The 21250-nt window shown below is 42.4% G+C and overlaps 1 protein-coding gene and 1 pseudogene across 1 annotated transcript in view; one reads left to right on the top strand and one right to left on the bottom strand.

The window, feature by feature from the left end:
- The window catches only part of SLC26A8 (solute carrier family 26 member 8), a 67499-nt gene extending 54825 nt beyond the window's left edge, over positions 1-12674 (top strand). Inside the window, exons 13-21 of the mRNA XM_059938821.1 lie at positions 1068-1163; positions 2573-2679; positions 2761-2830; positions 3217-3309; positions 3419-3550; positions 7148-7513; positions 10712-10766; positions 10867-11051; positions 11912-12674. Of these exons, the coding sequence (XP_059794804.1) occupies positions 1068-1163; positions 2573-2679; positions 2761-2830; positions 3217-3309; positions 3419-3550; positions 7148-7513; positions 10712-10766; positions 10867-11051; positions 11912-12199 (1392 nt within the window). The 3' untranslated portion in view covers positions 12200-12674. The remainder of the gene's footprint in view (positions 1-1067; positions 1164-2572; positions 2680-2760; positions 2831-3216; positions 3310-3418; positions 3551-7147; positions 7514-10711; positions 10767-10866; positions 11052-11911) is intronic.
- Positions 12675-17847: 5173 nt separating this feature from the next.
- LOC132374016 (suppressor of cytokine signaling 5-like) lies at positions 17848-19555 on the bottom strand (annotated as a pseudogene).
- Between the last annotated feature and the right edge of the window lie 1695 nt (positions 19556-21250).

The following is a 21250-nucleotide window of genomic DNA, read 5'->3' on the forward strand; positions in this document are numbered from 1 at the left end:
TCACAATAGATAAAAATCTATTTTTTAGATAGACTGGTTACACACTGAGGTGGCAGTCTCTGAAGCCATAGTCACAAATAAACCACTATTAACATTTTGGCATATATCTAACCAATATTATTCTCTATAAATGGATAATACTTTGCGTAATTGTGATCTAACTGTACAATCTGGTATTCTTGTTTTAATTTAATATGTAGCATGATACTCCATACTATAACTTAATCATCTTAAATTAGGTTATCTGCATTTTTGTTATTATAAATAACACAACAGTGAGCAATTTTGTACATCTACCCTTTTCTATATTTAAGATAGATTTCTAAGAGTAAAACAAAATTTCTGTGTGAAAGCATATTAGCATTTCTTGATATATTGCCAAATTATTTTCCAAAAGGGCAATACTCAACGCCCATTTTTATGGAATGTCCTCAATGTTTTAAATTTGCTAATTTAATTTGTTGGACAAAAAATTGGTATCTTATTGTTGAAATAATTGTAGTACATCATGATTAGACTTGAAAAAAGCCCAACTATTTCAGCATTCCTGTGAGTGGAAATTCTCTTAGTTTGTCATCCCTTTTGAGAATGGTTTCTAAGCAACATCGGTAACATAGATTATGTCAAGCAAACTACACAAAGCAAGGCCAAGTAGGCAAAGATAAGAAAAATGGCCAAAGGTGCCAGCCTCCCTGAGGGCTTGCCTCAGACACCAAAGTGACAACATGGAAGCAGAAGGGGCTAGATGATCATAACCTGCAGGTACTCTTCCTCTCACTGTCAGGGTAAGTAATCAGTGACCTGAATCTAAAAGGGGCTTGTGGTAGCTGTACCGGCCAAATGAGTGACCTGGCCTTGCCTTGTTTTGTGCATTTGACAAATTATGGATGCAAGCAGAGAAAAACGTGGAGAATACTTATTTGATTAGACAATGAGTCAAAGCATGGACCTGGTATTTTTATGAAATATCAGTGCATAATATCTCTGAGTGGCAAGGTACCTTTGTGGAAATTTGGGAGTTTTACCCCTGAAAGGAAAATGAAGCAGTGTTTATCTTTTCCCCACAGGCTGTGCTGGCTGGTATTATTCTGAGCAATGTCCTACCCTACCTTGAAACCATTTACAACTTACCCAATCTGTGGAGGCAGAACCAATATGACTGTGTGAGTGTAGATGTCCTGAGGTGGTGGGGGAGGACAGAGAGGAAGCCTGCAGAGAGGGGAAGAGAACTAACAAAAGAGATCAACCTGAAGCCACTGTCTGTTGCCTAGTACTCTCTGATGCCTAGTACTCTACTTTTGCTTTAAAAAGGGAGTCAAGGTTATTGGTGCATGGAAATACCCATTCCAACTATGCAAAGTTAAATAAAATGCAATTAATTAAGTAGCTGCAGTTACATACAGATCTAGTAAAAAGGGTTTATCATACATTGCATATTTGAATGACTTTTAATCCGGTTAATAGAAATACATTCCAGGATGGGAGACACAAATTCTAACAAGAGAAGGAGGTTTCTTTCCAGGAAGAGTAACTGATGGAGCATTCTCCTTCTCTCTAGAGCACAAAACTAGAGGACATAAAGGGGAGACAGCAAGAAATAAAAGATGGGGGATGTGAAACAATGAGAGGAGAAGCACCCAGAAGAGGCAAAGAGATAGGAAAAAGGATCATTTTTGGATGCAGGTCCCTGAGAAGTTAAGAGGGGAATGTGGTCCAGTGCACAGGTAGAGCTTCTAGTCTTAGGAGGAGGGATAGCACTTCCAACAGACCTGGAGAGAACGGGGGAAGGTTGAGTGCAGATACTAACTAACAAGTGGCAGGTGGAGGGGGAAGTAAATACTTAAGGGAGTTTCAGCCTATCTTCTTCTTTTTTAAATTTTTATTAGAGTATTGTTGATTTATAATGTTGTGTTAGTTTCAGGTATACAGCAAAGTGAATCAGTTATACATATATCCACTCTTTTTTAGATTCTTCTCCCATATAGGCCATTACAGAGTATTGAGTAGAGTTCCCTGTGCTACAGCAGGTTCTTATTATCTATTTTGTATATAGTAGTGTGTATATGTCAATCCCAGTCTTCCAATTTATCCCTCCCCCCTCAGCCTATCTTCTTTGTGAAAATGAAAGTCAAATCACCTGCTGAGAGTGATGGAGAAGGTGGTGGGATAGGGGCTTGAAAAGGATAATAAAGACCCCCAATAACTATCATAGCTCTTAAAATAGCAACCACTAATTTGGTGAGTGTTCTGGGTTGCTTTACAAATAATATTTCTAATCTCAATAAATTCTATAAAGCAGATACTATTATTCCTATTTTTCACACGAGGAAACTGAAGTTTTAAGAGAGAATTAAAGAGAGAAGTGACCAAGGATGCATAAAAGAATTGCTAGGTAGCCCTGGGACCCAATCATTTTTGATGGCATCAGTTCATATGGCTGTGGAATTTGTTCTCTAAATCCTAGGTGTTGGCAGAGAAAGGGTAAAGGTGAGCTGAGAAAGAGAACTTGTGATTTTCTCAGTTCTGCTTGTTATCACGGTCTTCCTCTTCCCTTCTTCCTCTTTTCCATAAGCTCATTTGGATGGTGACGTTCATATCTGCAATTTTACTGGGACTGGACATTGGATTACTTGTTTCAGTTGCTTTTACCTTCTTCATCATCACGGTTCAGTCACACAGGTACTTTGTCTCAGGTAATAGGAGGTGGGCCATGGCAAGGTAAGGCAACTGTGACCTAAAGGCAAATGCATTTACTTTCAGAACTAAGATTCTCCTCCTGGGTCAGATCCCTAACACCAATATTTATAGAAGCTTCCATGACTATCGGGAGGTAAGACTCCAAATCAGTCCCACTCCTTTGCCCAAAGGATGGGGTGGACCAGGCCTGCTGCTTAGTTTTTCTACAAAACCCCTTTGCTCCTGTCTGCCGCACTGCAGATATGCATTTACAAAGGTGGGGAAAGCAATGCAGCCAGTTAAGGATAATTTTAAAATGTCCTTTGGGGGAGGAAGGCCAAGAAAAAGAGAGGCATGAGGAAATGGAGGGGAAAAGAAGAAAGCAGGAAAAGCAGGGGATGAAAATGGGAGGAAGGAATTTGCTAGATCTTGCTTCTTATAAAGAATACAGATTCTCCAGGAGGTTCTAAGGATTTCTTTTTCTTACTCCATGAAAGAGCTGAAAAATTTCCCTCAAGTTTACATTTATTTGTCTTGCAGGTTACAAACATTCCAGGGGTGAAGATCTTCCAGTGCTGCAACTCCATTACATTTGTCAATGTTCACTACCTAAAGCGCAAGCTGTTAGAGGGGGTGAAGGCTCTCCTCCCCAGCCTCTCTCCACCTGCTCCCCTCCCCTTCCCCGAGTATTCTCCCCTCCCCCATTCACCATCCGTATGTGACCCCCTCATATGTCTTTCAGGTTGAAATGGTAAAGGTGCCTCTTACAGAAGAAGAAATTTACAGCCTGTTTAATCAAAATGAAGATGGCCCCCAGCGAGGAAAGATTTGTTGGTGTTTCTGCAACAGTGATGAACCGGAGCCACCGCCCAGGGTTAGAAACACGTCTTCTTTTCTGCATTTTTCTCCACATTTTAGAAAAAAGAAGTGCACTAGTAGTTTTTTAAAAAAAGAAAGAAAAGAAAAGAAAATCTAAACCCCCTCAGGGATTTTAACTCTTAGACGAACCATAAGTAATTGGAAATCAAAGATTTCTACTCAGAAATGGAGACACGGGTTCCCTTTCAGGTTCAGATCTTGTCCTGAAAGTAGGAGGCAGGGGGAGATGTCCTGACTCCTGATTCCCTTCTCAATGGCCAGCAACTTATCTGAGCACAGAGTACAGTCTGCCTGTTGACATTGTCAGTAGTTCCCTGGTTGTCCCTGTTTCCTTGACTTTTATCTTAGCTCCCTGGCTATAGACTTCTGAAAACAAGTGACTTAAAGATTGTTTTCTAATTGCAGCAGGGTCAAGGGCAGGCAGGGTCAAGGTGGCTGGGGTTCCCAAGGATCTGTCAGAGTCTCCTGATGTCTGCCTGTGACCAGGGAAATGATGATGTGGGATGGAGGGCAGATTAGCAGACATGGGGATTTTACAGCATCTGAAGATTATTTTAGCAGATGAGTTACAACGCTCATTAATTTCCAACTCAGATTTGGTCTAAATATTCCCTTTCCCCAGGGCAGGGCTGTTCATTTCCAGCTTCGAGGCCTTTCATTCACACAAACACCCTAGAGGAGCAGCTCTGTCTACACACACACACACACACACACACACAAACACCTCCCATCCCCCTCCTCACCTACAATACCAAGCACCCACTCTCATTGCCATACACCCGAATGGAGCATAGGTTCTCCTGAGCTCCTGGAAAATACCGACTTCCCTGCCAAGAGGACTGCTCTACTACTAGAATTAACACTATCTCTAATTTTTATTTTGTATCCACACTGCACTGAGTATTGTAGAGAGTATTTACAGGACATCAGAAAATACATTTTAGAGTAGAATATGATCTAGTATTTATTGATCTCATACTGTGTGCCCAGAACTATGATACTATGAAAAAGGAAAACAAATTTTTAGGGGCCGCTGTCTCCAGGTAGTTCTTTTTTCTTTTTCTCTTTAATTGTGGTATAAAGCGCATAACATAAAATCTATCATCTTAACCATTTTTAAGTGTACAGTTCAATAGTGTTAAATATATTCACATTGTTGTGCAATCATTACGACCATCTACCTCCAGAACTTTTTCATCTCGCAAAACTGGAACTCTGACCCATTAAACAACTCCCCATTTCCTCCTCCTCCCAGCCCCTGGCAACCACCATTATACTTTCTGTTTCTATGACTTTGACTCTTCCAGATGCCTCATATAAGTGGAATCATACAGTATTTGTCTTTTTGCAATTGGCTTATTTCACATAGCATAATGTCCTCAAGGTTCATCCAGGTTGTTCCTTTTTTTTTTTTTAATTTTTTCATGGAAAAATTTGAACATATACAAGAGTAGAGACAAGTATAATGAGCCTCTATGTACTCACCATCCACTTTAAGATTTATCGCCTCGTATTCAATCTTACTTCATCTATACCCCTACCCACCTACAGCCCCTCAAAATCACAGGATTATTTTGAAGCAATTCATGGAATTTTAATTCAAACTGGGGAGGATTTCCTGGCAGTCCAGTGGTTAAGACTTGGTGCTTTCACTGCTGTGGGCCTGGGTTCAATCCCTGGTCAGGGAGCTAAGATCCCGCAAGCTGTGCGGTACGGCCAAAAAAAAAATCAAACTGGGGAAACAACTCTCTATTAATGTGACATTTAAGGCTATTATTGTATTTATCCATCCAAAAATATACATTTTTTTCACATCTCTGAAATTTAGATGCATTGTACAATTGACGGCATTATTATAGTTTAATTTGCAGTGTTTTGTTTGTTTCTTTTTTTAAATTAATTAATTCATTTTATTTATTGATTTTTGGCTGTGTTGGGTCTTCGCCGCTGTGTGGGCTTTCTCCAGTTGTGGTGAGCGGGGCCTCCTCTTCATTGCGGTGCGCGGGCCTCTCACCGTGGCGGCCTCTCCCGTTGAGGAGCACAGGCCCCAGGCCCGCGGGCTTCAGTAGTTGTGGCTCGCGGGCTCCAGAGAGCAGGCTCAGTAGTTGCGGTGCACAGGCCCAGCTGCTGCGCGGCATGTGGGATCCTCCTGGACCAGGGCCCGAACCCATGTCCCCTGCATTGGCAGGCGGACTCCCAACCACTGCGCCACCAGGGAAGCCCTTGTTTGTTTCTTGACAGTACAAAAAGTAATGGTGCATCTTAAAACTGATGAAATAAGATGGTAAACCATACCATGCAGTATATTGTTATGTTCTAAATCGTGTGTTTATATTCTAACAACTCTAAGACTTCAGTTAAAGAGAGATCGGCATGAACTCAAAAAGGCAGGGAAACTTCACGGTAGTAATGGACTTAAGCTGGGCAGGAGAGAGAAATTCGGATTTATGTCAGGTAGGAAAAAGAAGGACTCCCAGTCCATGAATAGGCTTGGACAGAGACACTGAGGTAGAAATAAGCATGGGATCCTCAGAGTAAGAGGCTTGGCCTGGGCAGTAAGTTCAGGCGGACCCGGCGGGAGTGGATTGTGAAAGCTCTTGACAGAGTATAGAGTAGACGGAGAGAAAGGGGAGGCTCTCAGAGGTTTCTTCTGCCTGAAGGACCTTGTATCTCCCCAACACTGAGGCAGTGCTCAGCTGTCCCCCAAAGGCCTGGCCTCAGTGACTGTCAAGGCTTGGGGAGCACCTCTCTCCGTTGAACTGTAATATTATCATTTGTCCACACCACTTTTTTTTTAGCAATACAATATATACTACCTTGTATAGTTTTAATCTTTACATTTTTTTTTCTATTTTTAAAGTTTATTTCACAAGCAACATCATTAGAACAGATTTTTCTTAAAGAAACATCACCCCAAAGTCTACCACTCTAGCAAATGAACTCTTCATTTTCCCACGTACCTTACAGTTTTTGTCCATTTAGGTTGTTATTCATCCTTTAAATGGACACGTGCCCTCTCCCCAGGTAGAATCTGGTCCCTGTGACTGCAGAGTCAGCATTCACGTCTTTCATGCCATTGTATTCCCGGTGCTTGGTACTGTCCTTAAGCAACATAGGCCTATTAGGAGCATGAAAGGAGTGAAAGGTAAAGACAGCCACACTCAAGTAACTTTTGTCTCCTTAAGGAAGTCTGACAGAAGACAGTTTCATTGATAAAAGAAGGAGGTGTTGAGAAAAGGGACTGATGGAAGAAATACTTCAAAGTTCTAGTAGGTGCGGGAGACTAATTAGAATCCAGGGATGAGGGAAAGGAATAAATCAAAGGTGATTTAAAGTCTGGCTCACTAGGACAATGATAATGTCATTGATGCATGTGGGGAAGTTGGGGGGGTGGCTCAGGAAAGATGAACGTGGTTTTAGTCACAAGCTGGAAGTGACAGTGAGATATCTAAGGAAAAAAGGTATAATGCATAGTCTGCGGAGTTTTCCAAGAGAGAGGGAAGTGAGTTAGTAGATAGAAACAGCATAGTTGCAAATGCTTCCTGCCTTGTTTGAGTCTTATCATAGTCCTCCCCTAACTCTGTCATCCCAGGTTGTTTACACAGAACGATTTGAAAGTAAACGGGGCCTCGACTCGTCCTCCATTAACCTGGTCCGCTGCTCACATTTCAAGAGCATGGACACAAGCCAGACTATGTCCGATGACCAAGTGCCGTACATAACATCTTCCACATCCCAGAGAAATCCAAACTATAAGGAGGTGGAGAAAGTTTGGCTTTCTGATGACCCCTCTAGGAGCATGTCGATCACACTCCCTGATGCTTCTGAAACTCAGGTCGGGGGTAGAACACCCCTGCCTTACTCGACTTCATCTCTTCTATCCAGCATCCACACCATCATCCTGGACTTCTCCATGGTACGTCTTGTGGATGCACAGGCTTTGGTCGTACTAAGACAGGTAAGTACTAAGGAGGCTTTCACAAGAACGCTGATCCCCTCCTACCACCACCATCCCAGCCCTGATCCTGATTGAATCCTGTTAGTCACTGATCAGCTGCTCTGTGACTCCTAGGCCACTAGGAACTTGAGCACCAAAGACAGTTTAAGATCAACCAGAATAAAAAGAAAATGAAGCAACTCTGATTTACTAAACTAGGGTTGGTTCCCTAACCATGGCATATTATTTCTCAAGGACTGAAAAATAGGAAACTCTTAACACCATTGAAACAGCAATCTGTGCCACACCCAGTAACTCCCAGCGTATCCTGGGAGTTGGCTACAAAAAATGTCAAGGAATAGGTTCAAATGCTACAGAAGAAAGTTCACAAGGAATTCTCCACTATTCAGCTGCTCTAAAAGGCACCCAGGTTTGAAGAAGTTGTGATGAAATGACACCCCAAGCGTGGGGCCGCCCGGTCCGGTACCTGTAAGGATCTTCCCCAGTTCCTTCTTCATTGCCTGCATCTTTGGGTGAAAAGGGCAGGAAAGATTTTTCCTTCAAAGCTGTGTTCCCTGAGTCCTGGCTTCTCTCCCACTTTCTGGTTTCTCAGACAGATTTCATTTCTCTCCTTCTTGTACAATATGGACAGTTTAGGTGCACAACTAACCATATTGACTTTATTGTTTAATGTCTCATAAGTACAGTGTCTTTTTTTTTCAAGCCAGCTTATCTCAGTTTTTAGTCCTCTATGTCACTCTTGCTCCTGTTGGCGATGGCTCAGGTTTACACATCCTGAACCCACTTGCTTCCTGGCTTTAACTGCACCCACCTTTTTTTTTTTTTAATTTATTTAATTTATTTATTTTTGGCTGCATTGGGTCTTTGTTGCTGCGCGCGGGCTTTCTCTAGTTGCGGCGAGCAGGGGCTACGCTTCGTTGTGGTGCGTGGGCTTCTCACTGCGGTGGCTTCTCTTGTTGCGGAGCACGGGCTCTAGGCGTGCGGGCTTCAGTAGTTGTGGCTCACGGGCTCTAGAGCGCAGGCTCAGTAGCTGTGGCACACGGCCTTAGTTGCTCGGTGGCATGTGGGATCTTCTCGGACCAGGGCTTGAACCCGTGTGCCCTGCATTGGCAGGCAATTCTTAACCACTGTCCGTCCCCCCCCACAACTTTTTTTTGAGATATGCTCCTTTGGCTGACTTTCCTTCTTGTATCCTCAGATTCCATTTTAACAAAATATTTATAAATATTTTATCCTACGTCTTATTCCTAAGTGAATATGATTCTGTCTTAAGTGAGTCCAGCTCCTCTTTGGTCTAAGGCAATAGGAAGCTTGTCATAGCAGAAAGAACTCTGATTGGTGGTCTGTGGATGTGTGCTCTGTCCTGGCTTTACTACCACTCACTGTCCATCAGACCCGAGGTAACTTAATAAATTGCACTGGGTCTTGGTTTCCTCATCTATAAAATGAGAGGCTTAGAAGAGATTTACATTAAGGGCTTTCCCATCCATGAGACCCTCTCCCCACCAACACCCCACCCCCACTCCATTTGCAGGCTCAAATATACTTGATAGTGTCTTATCTTTGGGACTTTTCCATCTTAGGTTGTACTACTGGGCTGTGTTCTCTTCTCCCAGTCTTACACTGTAGCTGTAGCTTTAGATTTCACTGACTACACTATCGAATGCCTCTTACATGCCAAACTGAGTTGAGCACATTTATATACACTATCTCATTTAGTTTTCACAACAGCCCTGAGAGACAAGCCATATTTCCCCCTAAGAGTCCTGGGCTCGCAGTTAGGAAGGGGCCTGTCCAGCACTGGAACTTAAAGCCTCTGACTTTGTATCACTCTTCCCCCTGTTCTGTAGTATAATTGGGCCAAGCTTTCCTCTCTCCTCTCATCTTCCATTTTTTGGAGGCACCATATGTTCTGGTCCTTGGCATGACCCTTCCATCAACCTGGCCTACGTTGATGATTTTCTGCTCCAGCCCCATCATTGAGGCAATGTCTGGCACCTTAACTTTGCAGCCTTCAGAGATTCACGGTACACCCTCACACTTTAAAAATGCAGGTTTCCCCCTAGGTGTCTGGCTCTGTGTGTGTTCAGGTTTGGTTTGTACCTTCTGTGGTCAGAGCATTTGAGAAGAATGATTTCTTTGACACTGGCATCACCGAGGCCCAGCTGTTCCTCACCCTCCATGACGCTGTGCTGTTTGCTTTGTTCTATCCCGCCTTGTTGGAGGAAGTCATTATGTTTTGTTTACTTTATAATTGAAAACTTGAACCCACTAAGGAAAATCCCAGTAGTTGTTCTTATTAGAGACAACCACTCCATTTAAGCTTCTTCTTAATTCATAGGATTTCAATCTCCCATTGCTTGTCATTTAGAGTATGTCTATAGTGGCTCTTTACCAAATAACTTTATGATTTACTGTATGATCAAGAATGACTTTCTTGTTTCCCCTTGGTAGTGAAAGAAGTAGAGTCTGTCTGTTTTGTTTCTTTTGACACTCCAACTTAGTGCCCAGGGTTGGAACCTGTTGGGTCTTAGAGTATTAAGGTGAGTGGTGACTTCTTTTGAATTGAACGTTAAGATTTATAGCTCCAGAGCATATATATATATATAGGCTGAAGTATATACTTGAGGTCAGTGTCTGATGTTTTACTAAATTCAAATACAACTTTGCAGAGCAGCTCTGAATATGATCCTCAGGGTTCCTGAATACCATTCCCAACTATATCACTTGACCATCTCTGGGCCACATTTTGCCACCTCTGCTTAGTGGACTCCAGAGAGAAGGGGGTCACGTGCAAACACTAAGCAATAATACCAAGATACGATTGTTCATGAGGCCCGTCCAGTGTGTCCCCATCACACCTGTGCCTGTGTCTATCCTAGCACTGTCCTCATGTAAACATTTATCTCTTTATGTGAACTGTTTCCCCACTTAAGACCATGGGCAACCCTCCCTGTCACTCCCCATCCCACACAAGACCATCTGATTCTCTTTTGTATTCTGGCACTTCAGGCATTTCCTGGCATAAAGCAGTTCACTCATCAAATGTTTACAGAGCTGAATGGGGTGGGGATGCAAAGGTACATATACCCCAGACAAGTGAATGACCAAAGAGGTTTTAAAACTCAGCTAATTAAAAGGCCCTTTCCTCTACTGAGTGTGAAGATCTCTAAAACTGGCTTACTCTCTCCCCCCCAGATGTTCAATGCTTTCCAAAACGCCAACATCTTGGTGCTTATTGCAGGGTGTCACTGTGAGTATCCTTCATCTTATGAACAGGGCTGTGTTTTGTACCCTGGATCCTCTCCTCCCCAGGTGTCTGACCCTGTGTGTGTTCCCGGTTTGGTTTGTAGCTTCTGTGGTCAGGGCACTTGAGAAGAATGACTTCTTTGATGCTGGCATCACCAAGGCCCAGCTGTTCCTCACCCTCCACGATGCTGTGCTGTTTGCTTTGTCAAGGAAGTTGCCAGAGTCCTCCGAGTTAAGTGTGGACGAATCGGAGACAGTGATACAAGAAGCCTACTCAGAAACAGACAAGGTTGGATGATGTGAAGCATCGGAGTGGGGAGTGGTGTGGCGGTGAGGTAGGAGGAGACACCTAATCAGATAGAGATGAGCAACGTCCAGGAAAGGTTTCTGAGTGTGGCTGTCCCAGAATTTGAAATGTTGAAAGGCTCCCTTACCAGTTGGTAAATAGCAGTAAACCTGAGTCCCAGGTTCCCACACTGCCATAGCATCTGGGTGTCATTCAGGATCCTTTCCCAACTGAAGAGGGGTTACCCAACCCAGCAGAGGCCTCAAGGATCTTTTTACAGCAGGCTTGGTTAGTGCCAGTGCCATACCAATTAATAAATATTTTAAATACTCCCTTGGCTATCCCTGTAGAATCCCCCACCACCACTACCCTTGGGATGGAAAATAAAACTGATGACCTAGCAGACGTAAAGATCTGCCAGTCTAACTCTATGGCTAGAGCAAAAGGTGGGGACTATAGACAGAGATAAAGCTAAAGAAGATAGCAGGAGGCCAGGTCATGAAGGGCTTGCCGAGGATTACATTAGGGGCTTGGAAAGACAAGTAAAATCAAGAAGACAAGATGTCCAGGAATGCTGACAAGACCACTGCTATTTAAATGGTTGACCATGAAATCCAGGCTGGCTAGAAAAACTAGAGAAGTTGGAAGTTATGGATTGATTGAGCCTGAAGCATGGTAAGTAACTGAGGAACCAGAGGGTGCAAAGAAGATGAAAAGCAAATTTAGGCCAGAAATATTTTCTACTTTGCCAGGAACCCATGCTTTCTGGTACCTTGAGTCCTACTGTATTCTGAAATTCCATGACTGTTCAAAAATTAAATCTAATTGGGAAGTTTTAACCCATCTAATTGTGTGTATTTCAGAAAGAAGAATCAAAACATAAAATGAGCAGCCGTCTTATAGAAGCCCCCAGAAGTAAAAGTCCAGCCTTCACCATACTCCAGGACCCAGTAACAGAGGAGGAATCAGAGCTAGACTTTGATCTGTATCCCATGCAGGAGTCAGAACAAGAGACTGGGCTAGATCCGGACCTAGACCTGGATCACGAGATGGAGCCTGAGTCAGAGCTGGAGCCTGAATCTGAGCTGGATCCAGAGACAGAGACCAAGCCTGAGCCCACATCCAGGCCAAGGTCTCAGCAGCAGTATTAACCTCCGTATCAGTCTATTACTCCCCAGTCCCCACCTCAGACTCAGCCTAGGACACAGTCAGTAGAGAGGAGGCATCAGCTTATGAATTCATTTACATCCCAGAGCAGCGCCAGTGAGGATACCTTGGAGATGAGCTAGGAATAAGGGGTCAGATTCCCTCAGCAAATCCTCCCCACCCAAATGGGGCCACTTGGTCTGGAGACGTAGGCTAGTTACAAACTAGCAGTACTTGCTTTGGGACTCCTCCACCCGTTGGCCTTCTTCCATCCTCAGCGCTGGGATCTCACTCCCAGATCACAATACTAAACACCAAGAATTATCTCTGAATTCCTTATCCAGGTTCACTTCGTTTCACCTTCAGCAGATGTTCCACTGAAGGATTTCCTTCTTCACACCCCTCACCTCTGTGCTTTTTTTTTTTTCAGACCATCTCTAACTTATTCCTCTCATCTGTGTTCCCCTTTCTCTAAAGAGATGAGGCTCAAATAAAATACATAACTCTAGTTACATTTGGACCCTTCCTGCATCTTCTCCCTTTTCTGTATTCTGTATGCTGAAGGAAATGTCAGGTGGAAGAAATTCCAGAAGTAGGTAGACACGGGGCGGGGGAAGAGATGAGCAAGAACAAGAAAAACTGTGTAGCATTTGTACTTTATATGTTATCTTCACTGCACTGATACAGGGGGAAATAGGTTAAGTTAGGCCAGGCTGGGACTTCCCTGGTGGTCCAATGGTTAAGACTTTGTGCTTCCAATGAAGGGGGTGCGGGTTTGATCCCTGGTCGGGGAACTGAGATCCCAAATGTCGTGCAGTGTGGCAAAAAAAAAAAAAAAAGTTAGGCCAGCCTGTGAAGGCTTGTAGGCTATAAGCACTTTTGCCATCACTCCAAGGTCAGGATCTTATCCTGACGGTGTTTCAGAAGGCCAATAAGCTGTACCACCCAATGAGAATGTTAGCTCTATAGAACTCCCACTGGTCTTCAGATTCACATTCACCGTTGCTTCTTTCTTACAGGTTTTTAAGATCCGGGCAGTCTAGAATCTGTACTCTTGGTGGACCAAACAGTTAAAATCTGTGACAGACACAAACCCCTTAGGAATTGGAAAAGTCAATCAAATCACTAGTTTGGTCCAAATTCATTTAAAGAAATTTCCCCTCCTCCATTAAAAAAAATCTAGTATTAAGGTACAACCTGAAGAGAAATATAAACCCCTGGGCAAAGGCATTGGGAATACTGAATTTTATTTCCCACTCAGTAAACAAGATTCCCCTTGCTTAGAAAATCAACTTCTCTCACCTGTTAGATGAAAGAAATACTTGTTAAATTAAGTGTCTCTTATCACAGAGATAACAGGTGCATTTATTCATTCTACAAACATTCACTAAGCATCTGCTATATACACAGCACCCCAAACTGTGGGGTAAAGAAAACAATATTATCCCTCCCTACTTTACACATGCATAAAGTGAGACATAAGTTTTGTAACTAGCCCAAGGTCATATACAATTGTACCCTAAAAGAGGTGGGGGCCCAAGTTACAAGCTTCATTTGTTCATGTTTACTCAACACATTTATTGAACTCCTACTATGTGCCAGCCACTGTCCCAGGTGCTGAAGACACAAAAATAAGCAGAATAGATGACAAAGATAATTATAAATTGTGATAAGTACCTTGACGGTAAAATACAGGAAACAAAGAAGGCATACATCAGGAGGACCTGAACCTATCTTGGGTGTCAAGGAAACTCTTCCTATGGTAATGACAATGACCTTGCATCTGAAGGATGAGAAAGAGCTAGACTGAAAGTAGGTTCCAATGACTGCTAGGAGGGCAGAACCAAATGGGGGACCAAGAGTGGTAACCATGGGTAAGTACAGAAGCTGGGCACCCAGGGACACAGCCAGATGGAGCCTAAGGGTGATTACCATGGCACCAAGGTCTCAACCAGAAACTGGTTCAAACCAGGCTGTCAGGGTGGCAGGAACAAGCATAGAAATGTTTCAGAACCAAGAAAACATTTCATATTTAAAACAGGAGACTAGGAAGTGCACGGAGAGCCCAGCTTCTGTGGGCTGCCGCCCTCTCGCTCCAGCTCCCTTCCATTCCCACATTTCCATCAGAGGAAGGTCTTTAAACACAGAACCAATGGCTTCTGACACTCTGGTTGAGTTTAGACTTCGGACCTTTCTGTTATAACTGCAACATAGCTAAATCTTGATTTTCATGCATGACCTCAGAAAGACCAACCTGATGCTTGGACTATAGTCTATCTTTAAAGCATATTCTCCATAAATCCATAGCATCCATCCCCTCCTGAAATAGTAAGATGAAGAAAAATGGTCAGTTGATTGTAAACAGTTCAGCATTAAAGAAAGGGTAAAGTGAGTAACAATTCAAAGGCTGAGTCTTCTTCCAAAATGCAGATTGCCTGAAATTCTAAGATGTTTCAAACTTTACAAAATGCCATGGTTTGGATTGGTTAGCTCACTTTTCATTGCGTGGTCATCATTGCAGATTTTATATCTCTAATAAGAAATTGGAGAAAAAATTTAAAGACTAAAAAACTAGTATAGGCCAGATCTGAAAGAGTATTTTTCTCCATTACTGAAAAAAATCTCAAAAGTAGTTTATGTTCTACAGTAAATGGGTTATGGGGCATGATTTTCACATATAAGAAATTAAGTGAAATCAATAGAACTGCAGAAAACTAGGTTTGGAAAAGAGATTGGTCAAAGTAGGTGACCCTAGGTGCTGTCTCTAAATATTAATACATTAAATGTCACAAAGCCCAGTGGATTGTGACTTGATCTTACCCATATCTGATTTAAATGACGGTTAGATGAGACTTTGGACTCAGACCTTTGAGTTGATGATATGTGAGAAGGACATAAAGTTTGGGGAACCAGAGATGGAATATTATGGTCTAAATGTTTGTGTCACCCAAAATTCACATGTTGAAATCCTAATCCCCAAGATAATGGTATTAGGAGATGGGGCCTTTGGGAGGTGATTAGGTCACTCTTACAATTATTAGTGGGATCAGTGCCCTTATAAAAGAGGCCTCAGAGAGATCCCTCCTCCCTTCCACTATATGAGGACACAGCAAGGAGACAGCCATCTATGAACCAGAAAGTGGGTTCTCAACAGACATCTAATCTGCCAGCACTTTGATCTTGGACTTCCCAGCCTCCAGAACTGTGGGAAATAAATTTCTGTTGTTTATAAGCCACCCAGTCTATGGTATTTTGTTATAGCAGCCCAAATGGACTAAGATGCCCAAGGACTTAACTATATTGCATCTAGATTCAACTCTCATTTATAGGTAGAAATAAAGGAAGTAATGGCATAATCCCAGGTCATTAAGGGTCTTGAGATTATAGAATCTCAGTGCTAAAAAGGACCATGAGGGTCATCTGGACCAATTTTACCCATCAAGTCTCTTACAATTAAATTTAATTTGGGACTTCCCTGGTGGTCCAGTGGTTAAGACCCTGCACTCCCAATGCAGGAGACACAGGTTCGATCCCTGGTCGGGGATCTAAGATCCCGCATGCCGCATGGTGCAGCCAAAATAAATAAATAAATACAAAAATAAATTTAATTCGACAAACACTTATTGGAAGACTCACCATACCCCAGATACTCTGTGTTTCCGTAATCTATTACTGCATAACAATCCACCCAAAATTTAGTGGCTTAAAACAATAGTCATGTATTTGTTCATTATTCTGCAATCTGGGCTGGGTTTAGCTAGGCCCATTCATGAGGCCGCAGTCATCTAGAGATTCACCTAGAAATTGAAGATGGGTTTACTCACAAGTCTTGACATCTCAGCTGGGATGGCTGGAAGAGCGGGAGGGTGGCCAGGCAGCCACCTCTCTCTCCACATAGTCTCTCTGGGAGGGTACCTGGACTTCACACAGCAGCTCAAGGCAGCGTGTCACCCGCCACATTCCACAGATCAAAGTAAGTGACAAGGCCAGCCATGATTCAATGTGAGGGCAAATACACTCCACTTCTCGAAGGGAAAATAATTTATGGCCATTTTTAATCTACCACACCATGATAAAAGAATGAATAGAATATGATATCTGCCCTCAAGGAGCTCCCAAGCTACAAACATGCGGGGAGAGAGTGTCATGCCTACTAAATGAAAAGGTGATAATGATGAGAGGTAAAGTGCTATAGAAATACAGATGACAGGAAGGGTTAGAAAGAATGTGGGTCAGGGAAAACTACTGAGAAGAAATGACATTTGAGCTGGGCATTGAGATTAAGTGGGATAAACACGAGACTCCCAATGGACCAAGGATGAGCAGAGGGTCGGGGCCACAGCTACTGTGGATCAAGTGTCCATCTGAGTAAGCACCAAGAAAAATCTTGAGTTTTGTTCTGGGAAATGGTTAAATTACTTGGAAACAGTTTGATCACTTCAGCTATGACTTTTATGCTTTGTTAGGTGAGACTAGAGCATCATTTAGTATAGGGCTAATTATCCCCCCAAATTGAGACAAAGTCTTTCTAAAAACTCTATCCAATGCTCTGAATATTGGACTTAATATAATCAAAGGAGCCTCATGCTTTAATTAACTTTGTGTTATCTTATAAATTTGTTAAAATACAGCTTTTCATTGTAAGAATAATAGTTGCTCTTTAATGAAAATCTATAAAATACAGAAAAGCAGGGGGGAAAAAAAAGAAATCTCCTGTACTTCCATTCCCTAGAGATAAGTTCTGTTAACATTCTGGGGTGTTTCTTTTGTTTTACTAGAAAGCATGGGCTTTGTCTTAGTAATGGAGGGATTCTTACCTCCCAAAGTTATAGAACTTTTCCTTTAGTAAATTAGAGGGTGCTTTGATTAAATCTAAAATACCACCATCCCAACATGCATTTCTTGTTCTCAAGGACTGAGATAAACAACCTGGGAACCCTGCTGGATGCCCACACCTGGCCTCGGCCCTCTAGGAAGCGCCAGGCCTACAACTTTATTTCCAGTATCCTTTCTTCAGATTTAATAAATTTAAGGGAAATGCCAGGGAGTTGACAGAAATCCAGTTTACTCAACAGTACCTTTCACAAAACAGACAAGGAGACTGAGTATAAACTATAGCAACACTTAAGTGAAATGCACTATGCCTTCATGCCAGAAAATTGCATTTTTTTTTTTTTCCTTAAAGGAAAGCAGTCTTTATTTTGGGGACTTCCAAAGCTTGATTTATAGTAACTACAAACATTGCTACTTTTGAAAGTTTATAGAAAAATTTTTAGAAAAATGGTAATTTCAAACATTAGTCACACTGTTGTAACACTCATCCAATAATTATTTATTCTTCAGTAAGAAATAGAATTCTTCACAGCAAATGCCCCAGAGTTGCCTCACTCAATTACTACAGCCATTAAAAACCCATTAACTAAATCAACTAAATGTTTTTGTAGCCTTACTGAACACCTGTAGCTCTATCCTCTGTTGTCTCAATAGGCACCACGTTTATCTAAGTAACAGTAGATCACGTCTGACAGATACTAACACTAAGCTTACATACTGTACTGAAGAAGCCTAACACTAATATGTGTGCTTGCTATAGGTGTACCCTCTGACGCACATAAAAGCAGATCTAGGGAATGCCCTTTGGGGATGGGAGAGTTTACTTTGCCTTGACTGGTTCTCAATCTAACCAGCGAACTCTAACTTTTTGTTTTTAATGACTCTCTTTTAAAAAATCCTGTAACATTGATGGGAAGGGAGCCCACCACCATCATATGTGGTGCACCTACAGATGACTGCATGGCAGTTATATTGCGGCCTAAAAGACAATGTCCTATTTAGTGATATAGTAAGCAACGGTCCAAAAAACATGCAAGAGCTGGGATCTTTAAAGCGTTCCACAAAAGTCCTGTTGCAGGGGAGGAATGAATTGTCTAAGGGTCGTGAGCATTAAAACTAAGGTTATGATTCCATTGTTCAATTTTGGCAGGCAGGGATCTGTTGTCACGTCAGAAGATCACAGAAAAGAGGACTCTTCGCAGAGTCCCTGAGCAAAAATGGGCCTTCAGGTTTCTCTTCCAGAACAGCTCTGCTTCGTAATGGTTCATCACTCACCAGTGACAGGGATTGCCTGTAATCTGAAGCAAATTGGGCATGAGGCAGTGTATGTAATCAATCTGTTTATGGACTTCCCAAGCTCTCCATCTACTAACATGGGCATGACTGTCTCCGGATACCTGACGTTGCCCTTGCCTGCGTGATTGCAAACACTGGGTGGTTGTGTCCTCTTCTGAGTCACAATTAGCTTGTGAAATTGCAGAATTGTTCTGATTGATTTCAGTCATTCTAGGAGCTGACTTTGGTTCCAGTTTATATAAAAAATTAACCGGTGCAGCGTCTTCAGACGTATGTATTTGTGCATCGGGAAGGGGATCAACCTCTTTTTCAATACCAAGCTGCCTTCTCTCTCTAAGCTTATCCTCTTCATCTTCTGTAGAAGCCAAGGATAGATCAAACATATCAAAAAATGTTGAATGTGGGCTCACAGGAATATACTGTTTCATCAAAGGCCATATAGGGGCTAAATCTGAGACAGCAGGAAAAGAACATTTCTCAAGCATTAATTCAGAAAGGCTTGTTTTTCTTTTATTAGAAAAGAGGAGCTCTGACCGCTTGTTGTAAGTTCTCATGGGAAAACACAAGCCCACAGTATCCTACAACCTCTGTCTCCTATAGTGCTGCTGGAAATGATGTTCATGTCATGTACAGAGCTTATGCCATTTCGCCTCTCTCCTTTGAAGTCCACTTCGAGTTCCACCAAACTTTTTTTTTTTTTTTTTTTTGGCAGTGCAGCTCGTGGGATCTTAGTTCCCCGACCAGGGATCAAACCCAGGCCCCTGGCAGTGGGAGCGCCAAGCCCTAACCACTGGACCACCAGGGAATTCCCTCCACCAAGCTTTTTACCAGTATCCAATGAACTTTGTGTCTCTGCAGAACAAGAATGTTTTTTCTTCCTACCCCACAGAGCATGTCAATAGTAGAAAACTCTTCTTGCAAGTCTTGTTCCTGGGGTGACACATGCATTGTTATCCATTTCAATGTTTATTTCAACAATCTGAGGGGTTTCAGTGGCACAGTTATGGTTTCTCCTTGAAGAATTCTTTGAAGGGCTTAATCCCAGTCATAAGGCAACATTTCCTCTTCAGGGACTGCTCTGTTGCTGAGGAGCTGTCTCCTATACTGCTTTTTTCTCTTTGACAGACAAAACATCTTTCGGAGTTCATGCCCGCATTTTCACGACAGCTTCCTCCTTCATGGCTGAAGAGATTCTGACACCTGTATTGGAAGTTATTCCATATTTTCCCCACTTTATCTGTTGATTATAAGCTCGTGACCAATAGCAGGCAGGGCTTTGGAGGGGCAGGAGTCTTGAAGGAAATATGTTGTTCTTCTGGCCACAGATACGCATGGTGCCCTTAACCTGCTACACTCACTGAAACTTGCCCAGTGGTGTTCGTTCCTCCATAGAGCCTGACTCCCTGCAACATCCTGATGCATCTTATAAATGGTGTGTGGGAGACACAGCAACTCAGATGATCCCCACTCTCCCACTCCGCTATTACCCTGGGGTGCTCCTTCTCTCCCAGGTAGCACTCATTTATTAACCCTTTACTGTGTATCAGGTTCTGTTCTAACCACTTCACAAAAGCTAACACGTTATTCTGCACAACAACCCTGTGAGGTAGGGCTGTTATTACTCCTGTTTCCTAGATGAGGGAACTGAGGTACAGGAGGTCCCACTGCCCTGGATTCCACCTGAGGCCCCTAACTCTACCATCTTGTCTGCTGCTTAGCATCTGTGCCAGTGAACGTTCAGAATAAGTCCAATAGTGCAAATTTCTGGCCTAGTAGAGGGAAAGGTGGTGCCACCAAAAGGAAAAGAAGCAGGTTCAAATGAAGGACAATTCCTATTTACTGAGTGCATGCAACGGTGCAGGTACTTCACAGGCATGATCATATTTGTTACTTACTCCAAAGCCTCTCCTTGAGAGAGGGACAGTTATTCTTTTTACCCAGGGTAAGACTCTTAAGACCAAGAGTTTGCCAAAAGTCACCACTATTCAGTGTCAATGTCAAAATTCAAACCCAGGTGAGATGCCAAAGATTAGGCCTTTACTCAGTGCTGCTTCAGTTTGGGGAAAGGTGACTTCTTGGTGCCTTTGAACTGAGAAACTCAAATCAGTGCACTGAGTGCCTCTGTGTCTCTGCCTCCTGCCCTGGTCCCTCCCCCACCATACACCCAGACACCCATGGTTTTTACATTCTTTCATAACATCCCAGATAATTCACTGAGCACCTACTACATATCTGACACTTTTCTTCTAGGCCCTGGAGATACAGCAGTAAACAAAAGTCACTGTCATTCCAAGGAGTAGTGGGGCAATCAAAACAAATAAACAAACAAAAAAGGCCTCTCCCTCCACAAAAAATCATTCTCAGGTTCACTGCCAGAGGGTGTATAAACCTCTCAAAGGTCCAAACAAAGGAACATATTGAAATACTGGTGTTTGGATTGAGAGAGTAAGTAACTTTAATGACTTTTTGCAAGTCAGATGGTTTCCAATTATCTGCTTTCAACAAAACTGAATAAGGACCTCTTGGAGTTGTCAGTTGACGGTCATTAATATAAATTTTGATGATGATTATTACGTGATTTTTGGCACATTTGGAAGGAGTTTAAAAAAAACAATGATACTGCTGTGCCAAACCCTTTCCATTCCCATGTATTTATTTTATGTGACCAAGTTTTCATAGCTATTACCAAAAAAACATGAATAGAATGATGCAGGACTTATTGAGAAAAATCACCTACCTTTGCACTGAGGTATATTTGCAATAAAATTTCATCTATCACAAAATGATCCTATAGGTTATTTTGATTACTCATGCAATAATAATACTCATAATGATAGGTAAGAAAGCTTTTAGAGGATCATGATCTCAGGAAACGTTTTTACAAATTAAATTACAACATAAACACACATTTGTATGGTGGAGAAGTA

The sequence above is a fragment of the Balaenoptera ricei genome, chromosome 11, assembly GCF_028023285.1.
Source record: "Balaenoptera ricei isolate mBalRic1 chromosome 11, mBalRic1.hap2, whole genome shotgun sequence".
Classification (NCBI taxonomy): domain Eukaryota; kingdom Metazoa; phylum Chordata; class Mammalia; order Artiodactyla; family Balaenopteridae; genus Balaenoptera; species Balaenoptera ricei.